Genomic DNA, 14,819 nt, shown 5'->3' with positions numbered 1-14,819 from the left:
ATAATATATATATATATATATATATATATATATATATATATATATACACACACAAATATTTGTCTCTACCATATAAAAATGGATGACCAAAGCAGCTCTGCCTTAAAATTTTCATTTGGCTCTAGAAAGAATAAAGGAAGCTGGGTATGGTGGCACATGGCCTGTAATCTCAGCACAGGAGGCTGAGGCAGGAGGATTGCCTGGGCTACAAAGTAAGCTCAGGCCCATCTGAACTGCAAAGGGAGACACTGTCTCAAAAAGACCAAAAAAAAAAAAGAATAAAGGAAGTAGAAAATGAGCATTATAACACCATAGTAATAATCACTGCCATCAAAATCCACTGGTACATGCAAAAACTATTGGAGAGACCTACTGCGGGAAAGCGGGACATTTGCCTAGTTTCAAATATATCCCCCAGTGCTTATTTTTAGATTTATTTGGGCACAAGTTGTTGATACTTTTTCTCAGGAGGCAGAGTTCACTCCTCTCCCTTGCATGTGGGCTGGACTGAGTGACTCCCTGCTATGGGAATATGGCAGAGAAGATAGTCCCTTAACTCTGGAAATACCTGGACAGCAACCCTTTGTCTAGGAAGTTAGGTTCACTCCCAATGATGAGTCAGTGTTGATTTCACACTCCGATGGGATGAGATGTGAAGGTTCTCACTGCTGTCATGTTTTGCCCAAGAGTCTGTATTCACAGTCTAATCATATGAAAACACCAACTGATAGCAAGTGGAGTGGAGAACTTGATGAGTACTCTTCAGATTTGTCAAGGTCATAAGAAACAGGAAAGATTGAGAACCTATCATGGATGGGAGGAGAATGAGGAAAAATGGCAAGTCATTGTTATCCAGTTACCTGAATTGGATCCTGGCACAGAAAGACAGCGTTAATGGAAAACGTGGAAAAATGTGAATTAAGTCTGTCATTTAGTTAATAGTGTAGTGCCAATGTTAATTTTGTACTTTAGGTAAATGTACCACTGATATATATAAGACACTAACACATGACCCTGGGTAAAGGTGCACAGGAACTCTGAATACTGTCTTTGCCACATTTGTGTAGATCTAAACTCAAGTCAATATAAAAAGTTTTCTAAAATCTAGTACAGAATGTAGAACAAATACATATGTTTATGTGGTTTAAATGAATGGAGAAAATAACAAAATAACCAAGTGTTAATGTTTTTACATAAACAAAAATTTGCTTTATTCCTTATGGATAGTATAATTTGTGAATTGTATGTTTTTCTGTTGCTATTTTCTTAAGTTGCTAATTTATTTGCAGTTTCTATAGGTCTTAACCATTTTACAGAATTTCACTGTTGTACTGCTAAAGAAATAAACATCTCCTGAGGGTTCATGCCTTTTTCCTTTGTAAGTTTTATTTTCAGAGTTTCTACGTGCTCAGCATTGCACCTCTAAGATAAACAGTGACATTTTACCATGAGAGATGCAAAAGGTGATATTGATGGCTTTTCTGTTCTGAGGATTTATGACATGCTTTCAGTGATAAAATCTGGAGTCAGTAGAGAAAGTCTAAATCTTAGATATTTACAGATCTTGTTAGTTTGTCAATTTCATTCCAGAACACATAGGTAATTAATATTTATAGGCTGATACTTGGTAATGGTATTTGTGAAGCAACAACCCAATAATAACCCCATATCTCCCCTTCTCAGTATTATTAGTTAACTCTCTCTTTATAACTAAAGGCATGGGGAGCTGTCACCAATAGTTTTGGAGCAGAATATAGAATTAAAAGAATATAACCTAGCAAAGGCTCATAATTAGCTTTTAAATACTGTTGTGCTATTTTGTGGTTTTCAAATCATTTTTTCCCATTGATTGTTACATAGAACTGAAATGTGAAGGATGACTACAGACTCACGGAGTTATTGCAGCCTAGAAAGCACACTGTTCTTCATTCAATTAGATGATAGTCACTTACTATTCTCATTGTTGTTTATTTGTATAATTTCATACAATGCTAAAAACACAGATTTCAAAATATTTTTTACAATTTATTCTTGAATGGTGCCTGCAGTTTTAATCACGTTTAAAGTGATCTTTGTTCATAAAACTTCAGAAGGATATTTTTTTCAAGAACTTCATTTCTTTTTTGGCATCTTATTACATTCCCCCACCTTTTATAAGAATGTTAAAACTTGATTTTTAGAACTCTGTTGGCTCCCTAGTTCTTAAAAATGTAAACCTGCATTTCCTAGCATAAGCATAGGTGAAGCTATATTCCCAGCTCCCCCTGAGCTGTGTGAGCCTCATTCAGTCACAAGCAACCTGTTTTCTGGTACCCAGGCCTCATTTCCCCTTGGTGAGCGTATACTCCAGAGCTCTCCCTGTCTTGTCTGCTGCCCATCCTCAGGTGACACCTTTTCACTGCTACCCAGAATGCCCTTCATTCGTACATTGGCCTGCCTCTGATAACAATGTGCAGGAAGTGGTCCCTACCGAAGATACAACATTCGGTATGCTACAGCATTTACTAACACTCCCACCGCCTAGAACTTTCAGCTTTTTGACATAATTTATCTACTGTTCAGTGTCTCTCTTCATTGAGATGCCTGACAGAAGGACATTGAAGCATACAAACTCAGAAAGGATGGGCCAGCTGAAGTATGGAATGTGTGCATACTGCTTTCTCTCAGTCTCCCACCTGACAGCCCCTAACGATAAAGCTTAAATGGAATGCATATGCCTACAGGTGATTTTTTCTCTCAAGTTATTGTAGATTTTTACTTTGTTAAACAGCTCAGTTTCACCAGAGCACTATATACAGGTGGTATGATTTTTTTTTAAGTGGTGAATATTTAGTGGCTTTAATAAAATTGCAGTAAAAAGCACGTTGCCATTAATCCTCTTCAAAACACTCCTCCTTACTTTAAACCCATTTTTTCCATCATTCTTGTCACTTTCTGAAGCAGTTCTGGAAGTCTTCTTTCATGAGTGTCTTTAGTTGCACTGTCATGACTGCCTCGATGTCCTCAGTCTATTCAAAATGTTTACTTTTCCTGATCATTTTGATGTTGGGGAAGACCCAGATGTCCCATAGTTCAGATCCAGTGAGATGTGGACACACTGTAGTGATTTTTTTTTTTTTTTTTTTTCCCCTCCGGTACCGGGAACTGAACTCACGACCTTGCGCTTGCCAGGCAGGCACTTTGCCGCTGAGCTAAATCCCCAGCCCTGTAGTGATTTTATAAGCCTGCCATTCTGTTAGACACACTTGGTAGCAACATTCACCATATTTTTGACCGCAGTTTAGAGTGATACCCATTCAAAGAGAAATTCCAACAAACTGCTTCAGAAGGTGGCAAGAACAATGGAATAAGTGTGTTCAAAGTGAGGCAGAGTATTTTGAAGGGAATTTGTAGCAACGTGTCTTTTACTGTAATAAATTTTTAAAATTTAAATATTCACCATGTATGTTGATTACCCCTGGTAATTTGTGTTAAAGATGGCAAGGCTGTTGGAGTAAAAGGCAGTAGTTTTCCACATATGACTCTTTTAGGTTATCAGCACTGGGTTAAGGTTTGGCAAGAGCAAGAAGAGTTTTCACCAGCTGGACAGTGAAATCAGTGAAAGAATACTTTCGCTGGTAGGAGCAATGAACTACAGCTAACAAGATAATGTCATTTCTTCACATACTGAAACGTACATATCTCAGGGACTTAAAAGTTGCTAGATTATGGTTAGCAATAATTGCTAGAAATACATTGTCGTGGTCATCATCACTCTCGTTTGTGAAGTTAATACTGAGAGACTAACCAAAAATCATATTTCCAGTTGAAGATTAATTCATCCCTTGGCTTTGTCATTTGTGGAGCTTCCGACTATTTCTCAGTTAAACATCAAACTTCTTTTCCAGTTGACTTCAAACATCTTAAAGGTGTGCATTGTATATATTATCATATATAGTAAAGATAAATACTTATATGAACATTTAAAAATAAAAAGTAAGATATACATAATTTGGAAAGAGGATAGTTTTAAGGCAGTCCTAGAAATTATTGCTTCAAAGGATTGTGTTTGTGGATCCTGTCCTTCTGGTATCTTTGCATTTTTCTCATTTAGGCAGGAAGTCTAAGCTTTTAACTCATTTACTGTCTGCAAGAATGAAGCAGCAGGCCCTTAGGTAAATATCTTGAAACACAGTATTACGATGGGGGTTTGTGCAAAGAAGTGTCATGGAAATTAACCAGAGTCACTGTGAGGTTTTTTCTGTTGTGTGTCAGTCAAATTACTAGCTCAATTCTAGTATCAATTTCAAGGTATATTTGTATCTCCTGTCTAAAACAGTATTTCCAAAATAAGGTTGGAAGGTATGAATTCATTTCACAGTGCATTTCAAAAGAACTAAGAACTTAGTGAGGCTAGGTGCTTGACTCCTGGGATGCTGGAAATAGAGGGCTCAGAATTCATTGCTAAACCTTAATGCTAGGTCAGTGGTTTCACTAGAGTGATGGTGGTAAATATTTGGAAGTACAGTACTTGCATGTACATGCTAGATTACGGCATGTAATGTTTATAGCTGTATTTCTTATAGAGCATATGGATTTCATGAGTTTTGCCCCCTGAACAGTCACGTTTCCCTTTTTTGCCCCACATCTAGCACAGGAACCACTATCTTTAAGAAAGTTAGGGTCATATTTCATACTTATTCAAAAAAGGAGAAGACATGTTCTTTTTGCTTTTGAAGATGACTGAGGGACTTTTTTTTGAAGACCATTGAAATGGCATTTTAACCTCTGCTTGAAACCCATGGGAAGTCACGGTGAGAAATCATTAACTATATCCTATTAAAATCCTGAAACAAGACCTGAGCTAGTTGCATTGATTGAAATATCTTCTCTATTTTTAACTCAGTGTTTATCCTGGTGCTCTCTAAGGGACTTCTGAGCATGAAATACCCAAATGTGTGCAGTACTAGGGGCAGTCAGCTAGCAGTACTTATCTAACACCATCAACTAATTGTGCTGAGAACCAGAGCTTAGTGTATTTGGAAGTTCATTTCCTTTTTTAAAAAAACCATTTATTTAATTAAGCAAGGGAATAAAATTTTTAAACTTATTCCTAGTTCTTTAAGACCATAAAACATCACCGATATTGACTGAATTTATCTTTTACAAGGCTAATTTATACCACAGTGAACATCATCAAAGTCATGATGAGATAGTGAAATGAGTCTCAATTTTTAAAATAAAATATTCAAAGGAAGGTTATGCAGTATACATAGACATGAGAAAATATTCGTACTTAATATCATTCGTCTGATGTACATACAGATCTTTAAAAATTCTTTTTGTGTGCCTTCTTTCTGGAATGTCCCCATATATACATTCCTTCTGCCCTCCCCATCCCTGACCAAGTGTATTGAATTAACATACACCATTGTTCTGTATATTAATTTATAAATGTTTCTTTTGTCAGAGTCTGAGATGACTATTACTGCTCTCTGGTGGCATATCATTTTATATCTATTTATCACTTGGATTAGAGTTAAAATTTTACCAGGACAGAGTTAGGGTGAAGCAGTGATGGTCACAGAGAAAAAAAATCTTTGCAGAGAACTTTAAGTTAGTTATGTGTTAAAGTATAACACATTTTTTGGTTCTTTGTTTTTGTTTTTGGTGGGGTTTTTAGACAATGATTTTTTTAAAAAAAATAATTGCAGGGTCATATTATTTTTGATGAGTTTGAAAGTATTGTGTTCTTAGTGATGTCAAACATTGAAAACCTATCTTGACAGCAGGATTTCCGAAATCAAATTATGATGGTGAAATAGTGACTTTACTGTACATGAGCCTGTGAAATGATTGCCTTACCTGTCACTCCATCAAGCAACCTGGAAGGTTTAAGGAATGCTGCGGGGCAGGGGATTCTTCAACTTGAGGAGTTCTCCCTGCAGCTCCTCTACCTCCTAGTTCTATGGTGAGACAAATGGAAGCACTGTAGCTTGAAGGTGCCTCTGCTGGAATGAGATGCAGAGAGGCCTCTCTGTTCTTTACAGGCATCATAGATCTAATAGTACTTACAAAAGAAGGGAGTTGTACCCTACTGACTAAATTATTCTCTGGGGGAGTATTAGTTACAGAGCTTCTTTGTTAACGAGGCTGAATGCTTAAACCACTTTGAACTTCTTTTATTAGTGTGTTTTAAGATAGCTCTACATATGTATACCTTAAGTATACAGGATGGGAATATTTTGATATAATTTACATATAAAAGTTGTATATGTATAGCAGTAATATAAAATTATATCTTTTTATTACTCTTCTGTTGCATCAGTGTGTAGTCAGCACTGAAATTCTGATGACAGGTGAACACAAAGAAAGCCACCATTTTTATATTTTCCTCTTGATAGTTCCTTGATCAGCTTGTTGAATAAGAGAAATATTTTTGATGCCTTTGTAGTTTAAATGAAATTCTCTTAACACCCATTGATGTTACTTTTTCAAACATGATGTGGAATTTTAAGGGAGGACAGGGAAGGAATTTGTAGGTTATGTGGAAAAGTACAAAAATTTCCATGCAATATTTTGTTTTCATGAAGATTTAACTACAATTGGTGGCTTTTAAAAAATGGAATCTGCATTTTCTTTTCTGTGTTTAATTCCATATGTAGTATAATAGAAAATACTTGTATATCTTGTTATTTTCCATAATCTTTTTCTCTAGAGAAGCATGTTTCCTCCTGCCGAGTTCTGTCTAACTGGCCTTTGCTTACTAGTGTTCCTTATTGGTTAGTGTTAGGAAAACACCTAGCCTGTGGAGGCTGCCTTCCATTCTGATGGGAGGCTCAGTACTTTTCAGATGGTTGTGGTAATGGAGTAAGTTCTTGTGCAAATCATAATGCATAATGAGGGCTGTGCAGTTCACCTGAGACCTCTCTTAACTCAGACTTCCCCTAAAGAAGAGGCAAAGGCAGTAGAGGCAGTACTAGTATACACAGTTTTTCTAGTCAAAGGTCAGCAATCTTGTCCTGTTAGGGCCACATGGTAAACACTTTAGGCTTTGCAGACCACAAGATCTGTGTCACATGGTCTCTGCCACCACCACTGACCTGGAACAGCCATAGGCAAGCATGTGGTTTGTCCAGTGAAATGCTGTGAACACATACATTTAATTTCATGTTTTTCATGTGTCATAACATAATATTTTTAAAGCCTTTTTCAAATAGTTAAAAATGCATACCTTTGGGAAGAGCAAAACCACCCCACATTCAGCCCACAGGCCATAGTTTACACTCTCCTGTTTTTAAACAGGACCACTACAATTGGTTACATCAGTGAGGAAGAGGATGCCAACACTGAAAGAATTATCTGAGACTCTGACCACTCTTCCCCATCCCTGCATCACTGCAGTTTGAAGGTTGTGCAAAGTTATAAATCAGGAGGCAGCCTGAGGCTGGAGGAATGGAGAGAGTCAGGTCCCACTTTTTGTCTTTGTGCACATCAGTGTATGTGCATGTCTAGTAACCTTTTTTTTAAGACACTCCAGTAATTACCTTGATTGCTGAAGTATAACTGCTTGTACATAGCATGTTGGCTGGCTTAGTAACCCTCTGTCTCTACTTGGCTTCACAAAAGTTGTATTCAGTTTGGAAGTTCCACATGGAGCTATTATTGAATCCAACAATCAAATACAAAGTTTTACCAGATGAATATGTGCAAAATCATGCATCTCATGTGCCCTGAGCAGAAGTAATTTTTTTTCTGAATTTTGAAAATGCAATTCAACTTACATCACTTCATGTTAAAAATTTGATAATATTTCATCCAGGGTTGATACCTTTTTCATTCTGCTGTGTTACTGTTTTGTGTTTTTCATAAGCAGTAATTGTTTGACACTGAAGGTTACTCTTTTTTTTTTTTTTTTTTTCAATATGGGAATTGGACCTAGGACTTCATGCATGCTAGCCTACCATTCTTCTAGCTAGCTACCCATCCCCACACCCGCCCTGCCTTTGTATTTGAGACAAGGTCTCACTAAGATGCCCAGGCCAGCATCAAACTTGGGATCATGCTACCTCAGCCTTTCGAGTAGCTGGGATTACAGGAGTGTGCCACTATGCCCTACCCAAAGGTCATTCATCTTTTTGTGAGGTTCTCTTCAGCTGTACTTTACAATATATTTTTAAATTATTGACAGTTTTACTGTTAAGCTACAGAAATTAATTATATACTATAACAGAGATCAACAGATAGCTGTCCAGAGAACTTGGATCCCAATTCTGAGTTTGCTTTGTGATATTTTGGTGTATCTTTATGAGCTATGACCTTGTCCCTTTCATACCTTCTTCTTTTGCAAAGCCTTAGTTTCAAAAGTCCTCATTGTAGAAAAAGTTAAAATAGAGGTAGTACAGAGTATCTCTTAGGATTGAATATGATTTGCATGCAGTAACATAACTAGGTATCTCTGGTTCCACTCTGCAGAGTACCAGGACAAAATTTTTATGCTTCAACCCAGTTGATGTACTCAACTTTAAGCTCCCAATTTTGACGGGGTTTGCAGAGAGATTGGGAGTGTAGTTAATCCAGTGGGCCTGAGGCTAGTTACTGAGCACTCTAAGCCATAAGGGCACCACAGAAAATGGGCCAAAATAAAGTCTTTGTCCCCCTCACATTCTGGTAGAGGTACAGAGGACCATCTCCTTTCTCTTTCTCAATTTTCCTTCATTTTCTTTAACACCTACATTCTTTCCTTGGTGATGGGATGAACAAGAACTTTGCCAGCTTCAGTGTTTTCAACCTGTCAAGTGGAGATTTTGCCAACTGCCTCCAGAAGGTGTTATGGTAAAATTAAGTGGCATTAACACCAGCAAGTTGGCATATAAAGGTATAAGGTGTAACAGTAGGACTCATTTCTGCTAACATAACTTGAAAGGGACTTATTTTTACAATATATAAAAAGGCAAAAATATCATTGTTTCGTTATAATGATTTCTTTGCAGTCATTTAAAATGTAAGAGCTTTTTACCACAAAGTTTGGTTAAAATTTTGACTCTTACTAAATTGCAATGCCCCAGTTTGAAATTCAGTTTGCCAATATCAAATTTGAAATTAAGGGGTCCAGAGCCTGTAGTGGTTCTGAAGTTTTGAAGTCCTCATTTATGAGCCAGGCATATTATGCTACGGTAAGTCATCCCACAGAGGGCTATTCTGTGTTGCACTTGGAATAGTCTAACAGACTCCATACTGGTAGTAAAGAGAAAAGTTTCAAGCATGGTTTTATGAAAGACATACAACTTTCCTCATTTTTTACAACATGCCAAATCTTATGGATTCATTCTATGAATGAGCTTACTAAAGTCTTCTGATAACAAGCGCCCATACTCCAAATTGTGAGGGTTATCCCAAAAACCTTTTCTCAGAAGGGAGTGACATTATGATTTTTGAGTAGTATTTTGATTAGATATTGGTCCAAATCTGTGTTACTACATAAATATGTGCTGTCTTTCTTTCTCAGGACCTGTCTGGCTCCATTGATGACCTCCCCACAGGAACAGAAGCAACCCTGAGCTCAGCAGTTAGTGCATCTGGGTCTACAAGCAGCCAAGGGGATCAGAGCAACCCAGCCCAGTCACCTTTCTCTCCACATGCATCACCCCATCTCTCCAGCATCCCAGGAGGGCCCTCACCTTCTCCAGTTGGCTCCCCTGTAGGAAGCAATCAGTCGCGATCTGGCCCGATTTCTCCCGCAAGTATTCCAGGTATTTACTTTTTAATCATAATGACATTCTTGTTAGTAAAGACATAGCGTTCATCAGTGGAACTCGCATTCAATTAATTTATCTTATTGTTTACAAACCTAGTGCTAGGATTGCATGCTAGGCATGTAACTAACTGCATTTTAACCCAAGGATACCAGTGTCCCAGTTCCTAAAGATACTGAATAAATGGATATAACCACTCATTTAATAAAATGACCAACTACTTTGATGTGTTCAGTTTTTCAAAACCACACAGCTACATATTCTAATAGTATATCTTTTGTAATGATTTCATTAAGTGAAATCCTCTTGTTAAGAGCACTAAAGTGAGATTGTTAACTAGTATTGACCTTTTAAATATTTTTTTCAATATATAATCACAGCAGTTATTTACCTAAGTAATTTTTGAGTTTATATTTATCTTGTCTGATCATATTCACACACTGATTAATGTCAAAATACATTCAGAGCATCACTGTACAATATACAACAGAAGATATAAACTTGTACCTTCTTTCTGCTTTAAGGAGTTTATGTTCAAATTAACTCTTATGTTCAATTTTTTCAGTTGTCATACATCCTTCTGCATCTTCTATATCATATATTATGTTATTAGAATATTTCTTTGGTTATTTGTCAATTGCATCATCTTCTTATCCAGATTTCTTTTATCAAATGCTATCCTTTCAAACCCAACAAAGAGCTAGCTTTTCTTTATCACTAAAATTTATATAGTTTTTCTTTTTTTCTGTGCAGTTTTTGATAATACAATATAGGTGGTTGCCAAAAAGTACCCTACTAGGGTGGATATTGAATCCCTAATAAATTTTTTGACAACTTATTCTGTCCTCTCAAAATCACAGGTGATGAATTTTACCCCATTTTTTACATTTTATTCTTTTCATATTTGTACAAAATATTTATTATGGAATCTTTATCTGTATTGTAATATTATGGGGATATTACATATAAGTACATGCTAATTATGAATCAAAACTATAAAATGAATATGCCAGAGTCTACCATACAGTTTAGAACTGAGTACCACTGGTGCTCTAGTTATATTTCTCTCCCCACCTCAAATATTCTCCATATTTTAAAATCATTCTTTGTTTTTGTTTTTTAGAATTTTATTGCAAACATTCATAGAATTTAGGTTGTTAATTTTATTAAGTAAATTTCTTTACAGAAATCTATCCTATTTAATATGACTAAAATTTTGCACCTAAGCTGAGACTTGAATATATAAAGAGGTCTGTTTGTAATTACAATAGGCAACAAGAAAAAATTAGGAAGGTCCTCCGCAAATCAGAAAATATTGTCCCTCAGTCATTCTATACCCAGATGTGGTGTGCTACATTTTGATTTTTTGACTAAGAGTTGTTTCTAAGGTTCACACATAATTTGGATGTGGATATTGTTAAATGCATTTTGGTTAAGGCATTTTGATGTTACCTCTTGTCAGTAGTATTTATTTGTTCTTATAGGGATTGCAATAAAATCTGGATTGACATGTTTTTAACAGTGTTAAAGCTGTGAGGATGCTTCACTCTAGAATTGCTAAATTCTGGTATGCATGTGGTTTTTAAGATGTCACCTACCTAAGGGATAAAAAGTTGTGTATAAAATATTATATCTCCCGAAGAAGAACTTACTTTTATTCCAAACTGGGCCAAAAGGACTTTAACAACCTAAACAGAAATTTTGCTGAGGTATAAAGAAATTGTAGTTTTAAATTTTAAACCCCTATCATGGGTAGTTGACAATCTGAAGATTCTCATACATGCATATATCATTTTAAATGAAGATTTCTAAAGTTTTGTTTGCTTTGATTGGACGTTAATGTCATGTAGAACACATAATTTAACAGAAGAGCTGACTTTGGACCTATGATCTTGGATAAGCAGGCATTTTTGCTTGGCAGATGTAATTGGTGGCAAAGTCCAGTTCACCTGTGTCTTTGGGAGGGTAAAAGATGGACAGTGAATTATATACTGACATAGACACCATTCCTTCTCCCTCGTAACCAACTATAGATTTGAACATGGAGAGAGAAAGATAGGAGCTTTTGTGTCATTCTCTCTGTGCATTCATTCCTTTTGTAATAGAAAACTGTCTGCTTTCTTAGAAATGTTATCTAAAGCACATAGCTTGTTTTTAAAACTCATGTCAGCTCAGGGTCTGAATTTTGTTTCATTGTGCTATGCCAAGTTAGCTCCACTGTAGCCAGCTTCTGTATGGTGCTTGATCATACTATTCAGTGACCATTTGTACAAAGAAAAAATTAGGCAACAAATGTTTTACCTTTTTTGGTAGTGTCCTCTTGAAATAATTTCTTAACAATTTCTGCCAAAAGAGTGATGGTATGTGGTATATAATATCAATGATGCAAAACAAACAAATAGAACATTTCTTAATGTTAGTGTTAGTCTGAGAGGAATGACTTCTTAGAAAATCTGATGGTTACTTTTGGCATTTGTTCACTTTTCTCACAAGTACAGTGAACTTTTGAGCTGAATTGATGAACTTTCATAACACCTGATCCCACTTCATTTTAGAACATTTACTGTCTAGTGTTGAGCAATATTCTAAGCTTCTGTATGCCTGTTTCTGCATCTGTAATGATGATGACCACATCTCATAAGGGTTCTGCAAAGACCAGATAGGCCTTATATGTAAGACAGTAATGGTAAGCATTCAGTGCATGTTAATTGTTGTCAATACCATCACAGTTACTGTTATTACTGAAACCGAGGGCACCTAGAGACTTGTCCATGGTCATTGTCATCTAGAGTGGTTCATTTGATTTGACAGTAGGTCTTCTGATTCTTAATCCTTTGGCATTCTTATACAATTCAGAAAGTATCTATATAAACGTTACACAGATGTTTTGATCTGTGTTATAGCTTGTGTCTAGATGTCTCTCCAAAGCCTCATGTGTTCACAGGTGGAGCTTTTTCAGAAGTGGATCTAGAGTGTGTGATGTTGGGATTAAGGATGTGTGATTAATAAATCAATCCATTGATTGGTTTAGCATAATTGTGAGTGTGTATAATGAACAGGGCCACTCCGGATAGACTTATAAGGGACAGAAAGAGGGCTGCTGTTGGCATTTGTTCCTTGTTGCTTGCTACTTTGCTGCTGTCTTTCCACCTTTCTGCCTTTGGCCCACCATGAACCACTTCTCCTCTGTGATGCTCCTGTGCCATGTGCTCTGCCTTGAAGCCAGCTGAACATGAACTGAAACCTCTGCAAACTGTGAACCAAAATAAATCTTTCCTCTTTTAACATTGGCATCAGATATTTTGTCTCAGTAATGAGAAAAGTAACTAAGTGTGTTTACTGTGGTTTTTCAGGAGGACTACCAGAACTAGCCATAAAAGTTTAATGTATTTTGACATAGTTGAATCCATTTTTCTTCTAAGTAAAAAAGAAAAAAAGAAAACAAACATAGGTCTCCCATGATGTTCTTGAGGGTTGGGACTGAGAAAATGAAGAGGAAGCCCAGAGATAAAACTGTACTTAGAGATTAACAGCATTTTTGCTATTATAAAAATTTTGGAGTTTTGCTACACATAAAACTTCTAGCTAGAAAATTAACCTTTGCTTTTCTTAGATCACAGGCAAGTTGATTTCCATGTGATGGGAAGGGAGGCGAGTGTAAAAATTAGCAGTAAAGGCAGTTCAGAATGTTATTCATTTTGCTATATAATATGACATCATCAGTTTGACTTTAAGCAATCTTCCCCACCCTCCCTGACCCTGGCCAGGGTTGCCACATACTCCAGTATGCTGCTCCTTGTACCAGTTCATGTGTTCCAGGGGCAGTGGGGTGGATGGTCATCCTGCTTTCTTCTGAAGAGGGCCACCCTTTTCTCATTCATCCAACAGAGCTGGCTAACTCTTAGCATCTTTTTTCAGAGCTTGGAGAGTAGTCCATGGCTTGGATCTAGGCATTCCCTATCTCTCTTCTCTCTTCCTGCAACTAAGCCTAGCAACACTCAAAACATTACTTTGATACATACATGTTCATCAAAAATTTTATATGATTTTATCTTAATGGGATTTATTTAAAAAATCATAGCATATTTTGACTGAAAAAAAGTTTGACTTCTATTTCCCTTTCTAGTTGGCCTATATTTGCCCCCCTTTTTGACAAAAAATTTTCCTCAAATTCATATCTTTATTCTCTGGAAGTATTAAATATATGGAATTCTCCAGATTATGTATTTGTGTCAATTTAAACTATCCTTTGGAGTTGATCACAAAGTTGAGAATGTTTTTGGTTTTGATGAAAACTATTTTTAATTAAATACAAATACCTTCATATGGAGAATAATTAGTCCCTTTTACCTTCTTCTTTTTCTTTCTTCCTTTCAATTTTTTTTAATTTCTATATTGAATGCTAAGATAATGTATAATCTGCCTTCATTTATTTCTGAGTCTGTATTAGTGAAATGCAAAAGTCATGTAGAAACTACATGGTTTACCAAGAAGCAATTCTCAAGGTGCTACTTTGAGAAAGTCTATTTAGAATTTTCTTTTATTTAATAAATATAGTCTTTTACTTTCTTTCTATCCCCTTCTCTTTCTCATTCCCAGCATTAATTGCTTTTTTTTCTGACTTTACTTCTCTCCCATCTGACCTCACTTCTGTTCTATTACCTTCTTCTCTGTCTTGCTGCTGCCTCTCTGTGTCACAGATTGGTTCTTCCAGTCTTGTCTCTCCAGCAAGTCATTGTAAAACACACAGCTGGTGTGTAGCTGATAGCTGGGATAAGGTAAAGCCAAAATGCAGCGGTCGGGGGGCAGTCCTTGCTGGCATTGCTTTCCAGAATTAGTTAGAAAAGACTGTTTTTTCTCCATCTCTGCCCTGGTAAATGAAGTGGACAGCTAATTAGAAGTATCACAAAGGTAGATAAACAAAGCACAGCACAGCATCCTGAATGGCAGATTCTGATTCTTGCTTGTGAAACCATTCCTCCGTCCGCTGCTATTTGCACTCCCATTATGCTGCCTCAAAAATGATGTGAGTGTCCTGGGAACAACTACTGTGAGACATGCGCAAGGCACTGGCCCAGCCACATC

General features: G+C 36.5%; 1 protein-coding gene across 1 annotated transcript in view; it reads left to right on the top strand.

Annotated features, from left to right (window-relative positions):
• Window positions 1-14,819, top strand: part of Arid1b (AT rich interactive domain 1B (SWI1-like)) — a gene marked incomplete at its 5' end in the record, with an annotated part of 413,582 nt that overhangs the window by 287,416 nt on the left and 111,347 nt on the right. Inside the window, 1 exon segment of the mRNA XM_013517332.1 lies at window positions 9,488-9,731. Coding sequence (XP_013372786.1) covers window positions 9,488-9,731 — 244 coding nt within the window.

This window comes from Chinchilla lanigera, unplaced genomic scaffold (assembly GCF_000276665.1).
Source record: "Chinchilla lanigera isolate Chin_1 unplaced genomic scaffold, ChiLan1.0 scaffold00038, whole genome shotgun sequence".
In the NCBI taxonomy this organism is placed as follows: domain Eukaryota; kingdom Metazoa; phylum Chordata; class Mammalia; order Rodentia; family Chinchillidae; genus Chinchilla; species Chinchilla lanigera.
Note: the sequence above shows the minus strand (reverse complement) of the source record. Positions and strands in the feature narration are given on the sequence as shown.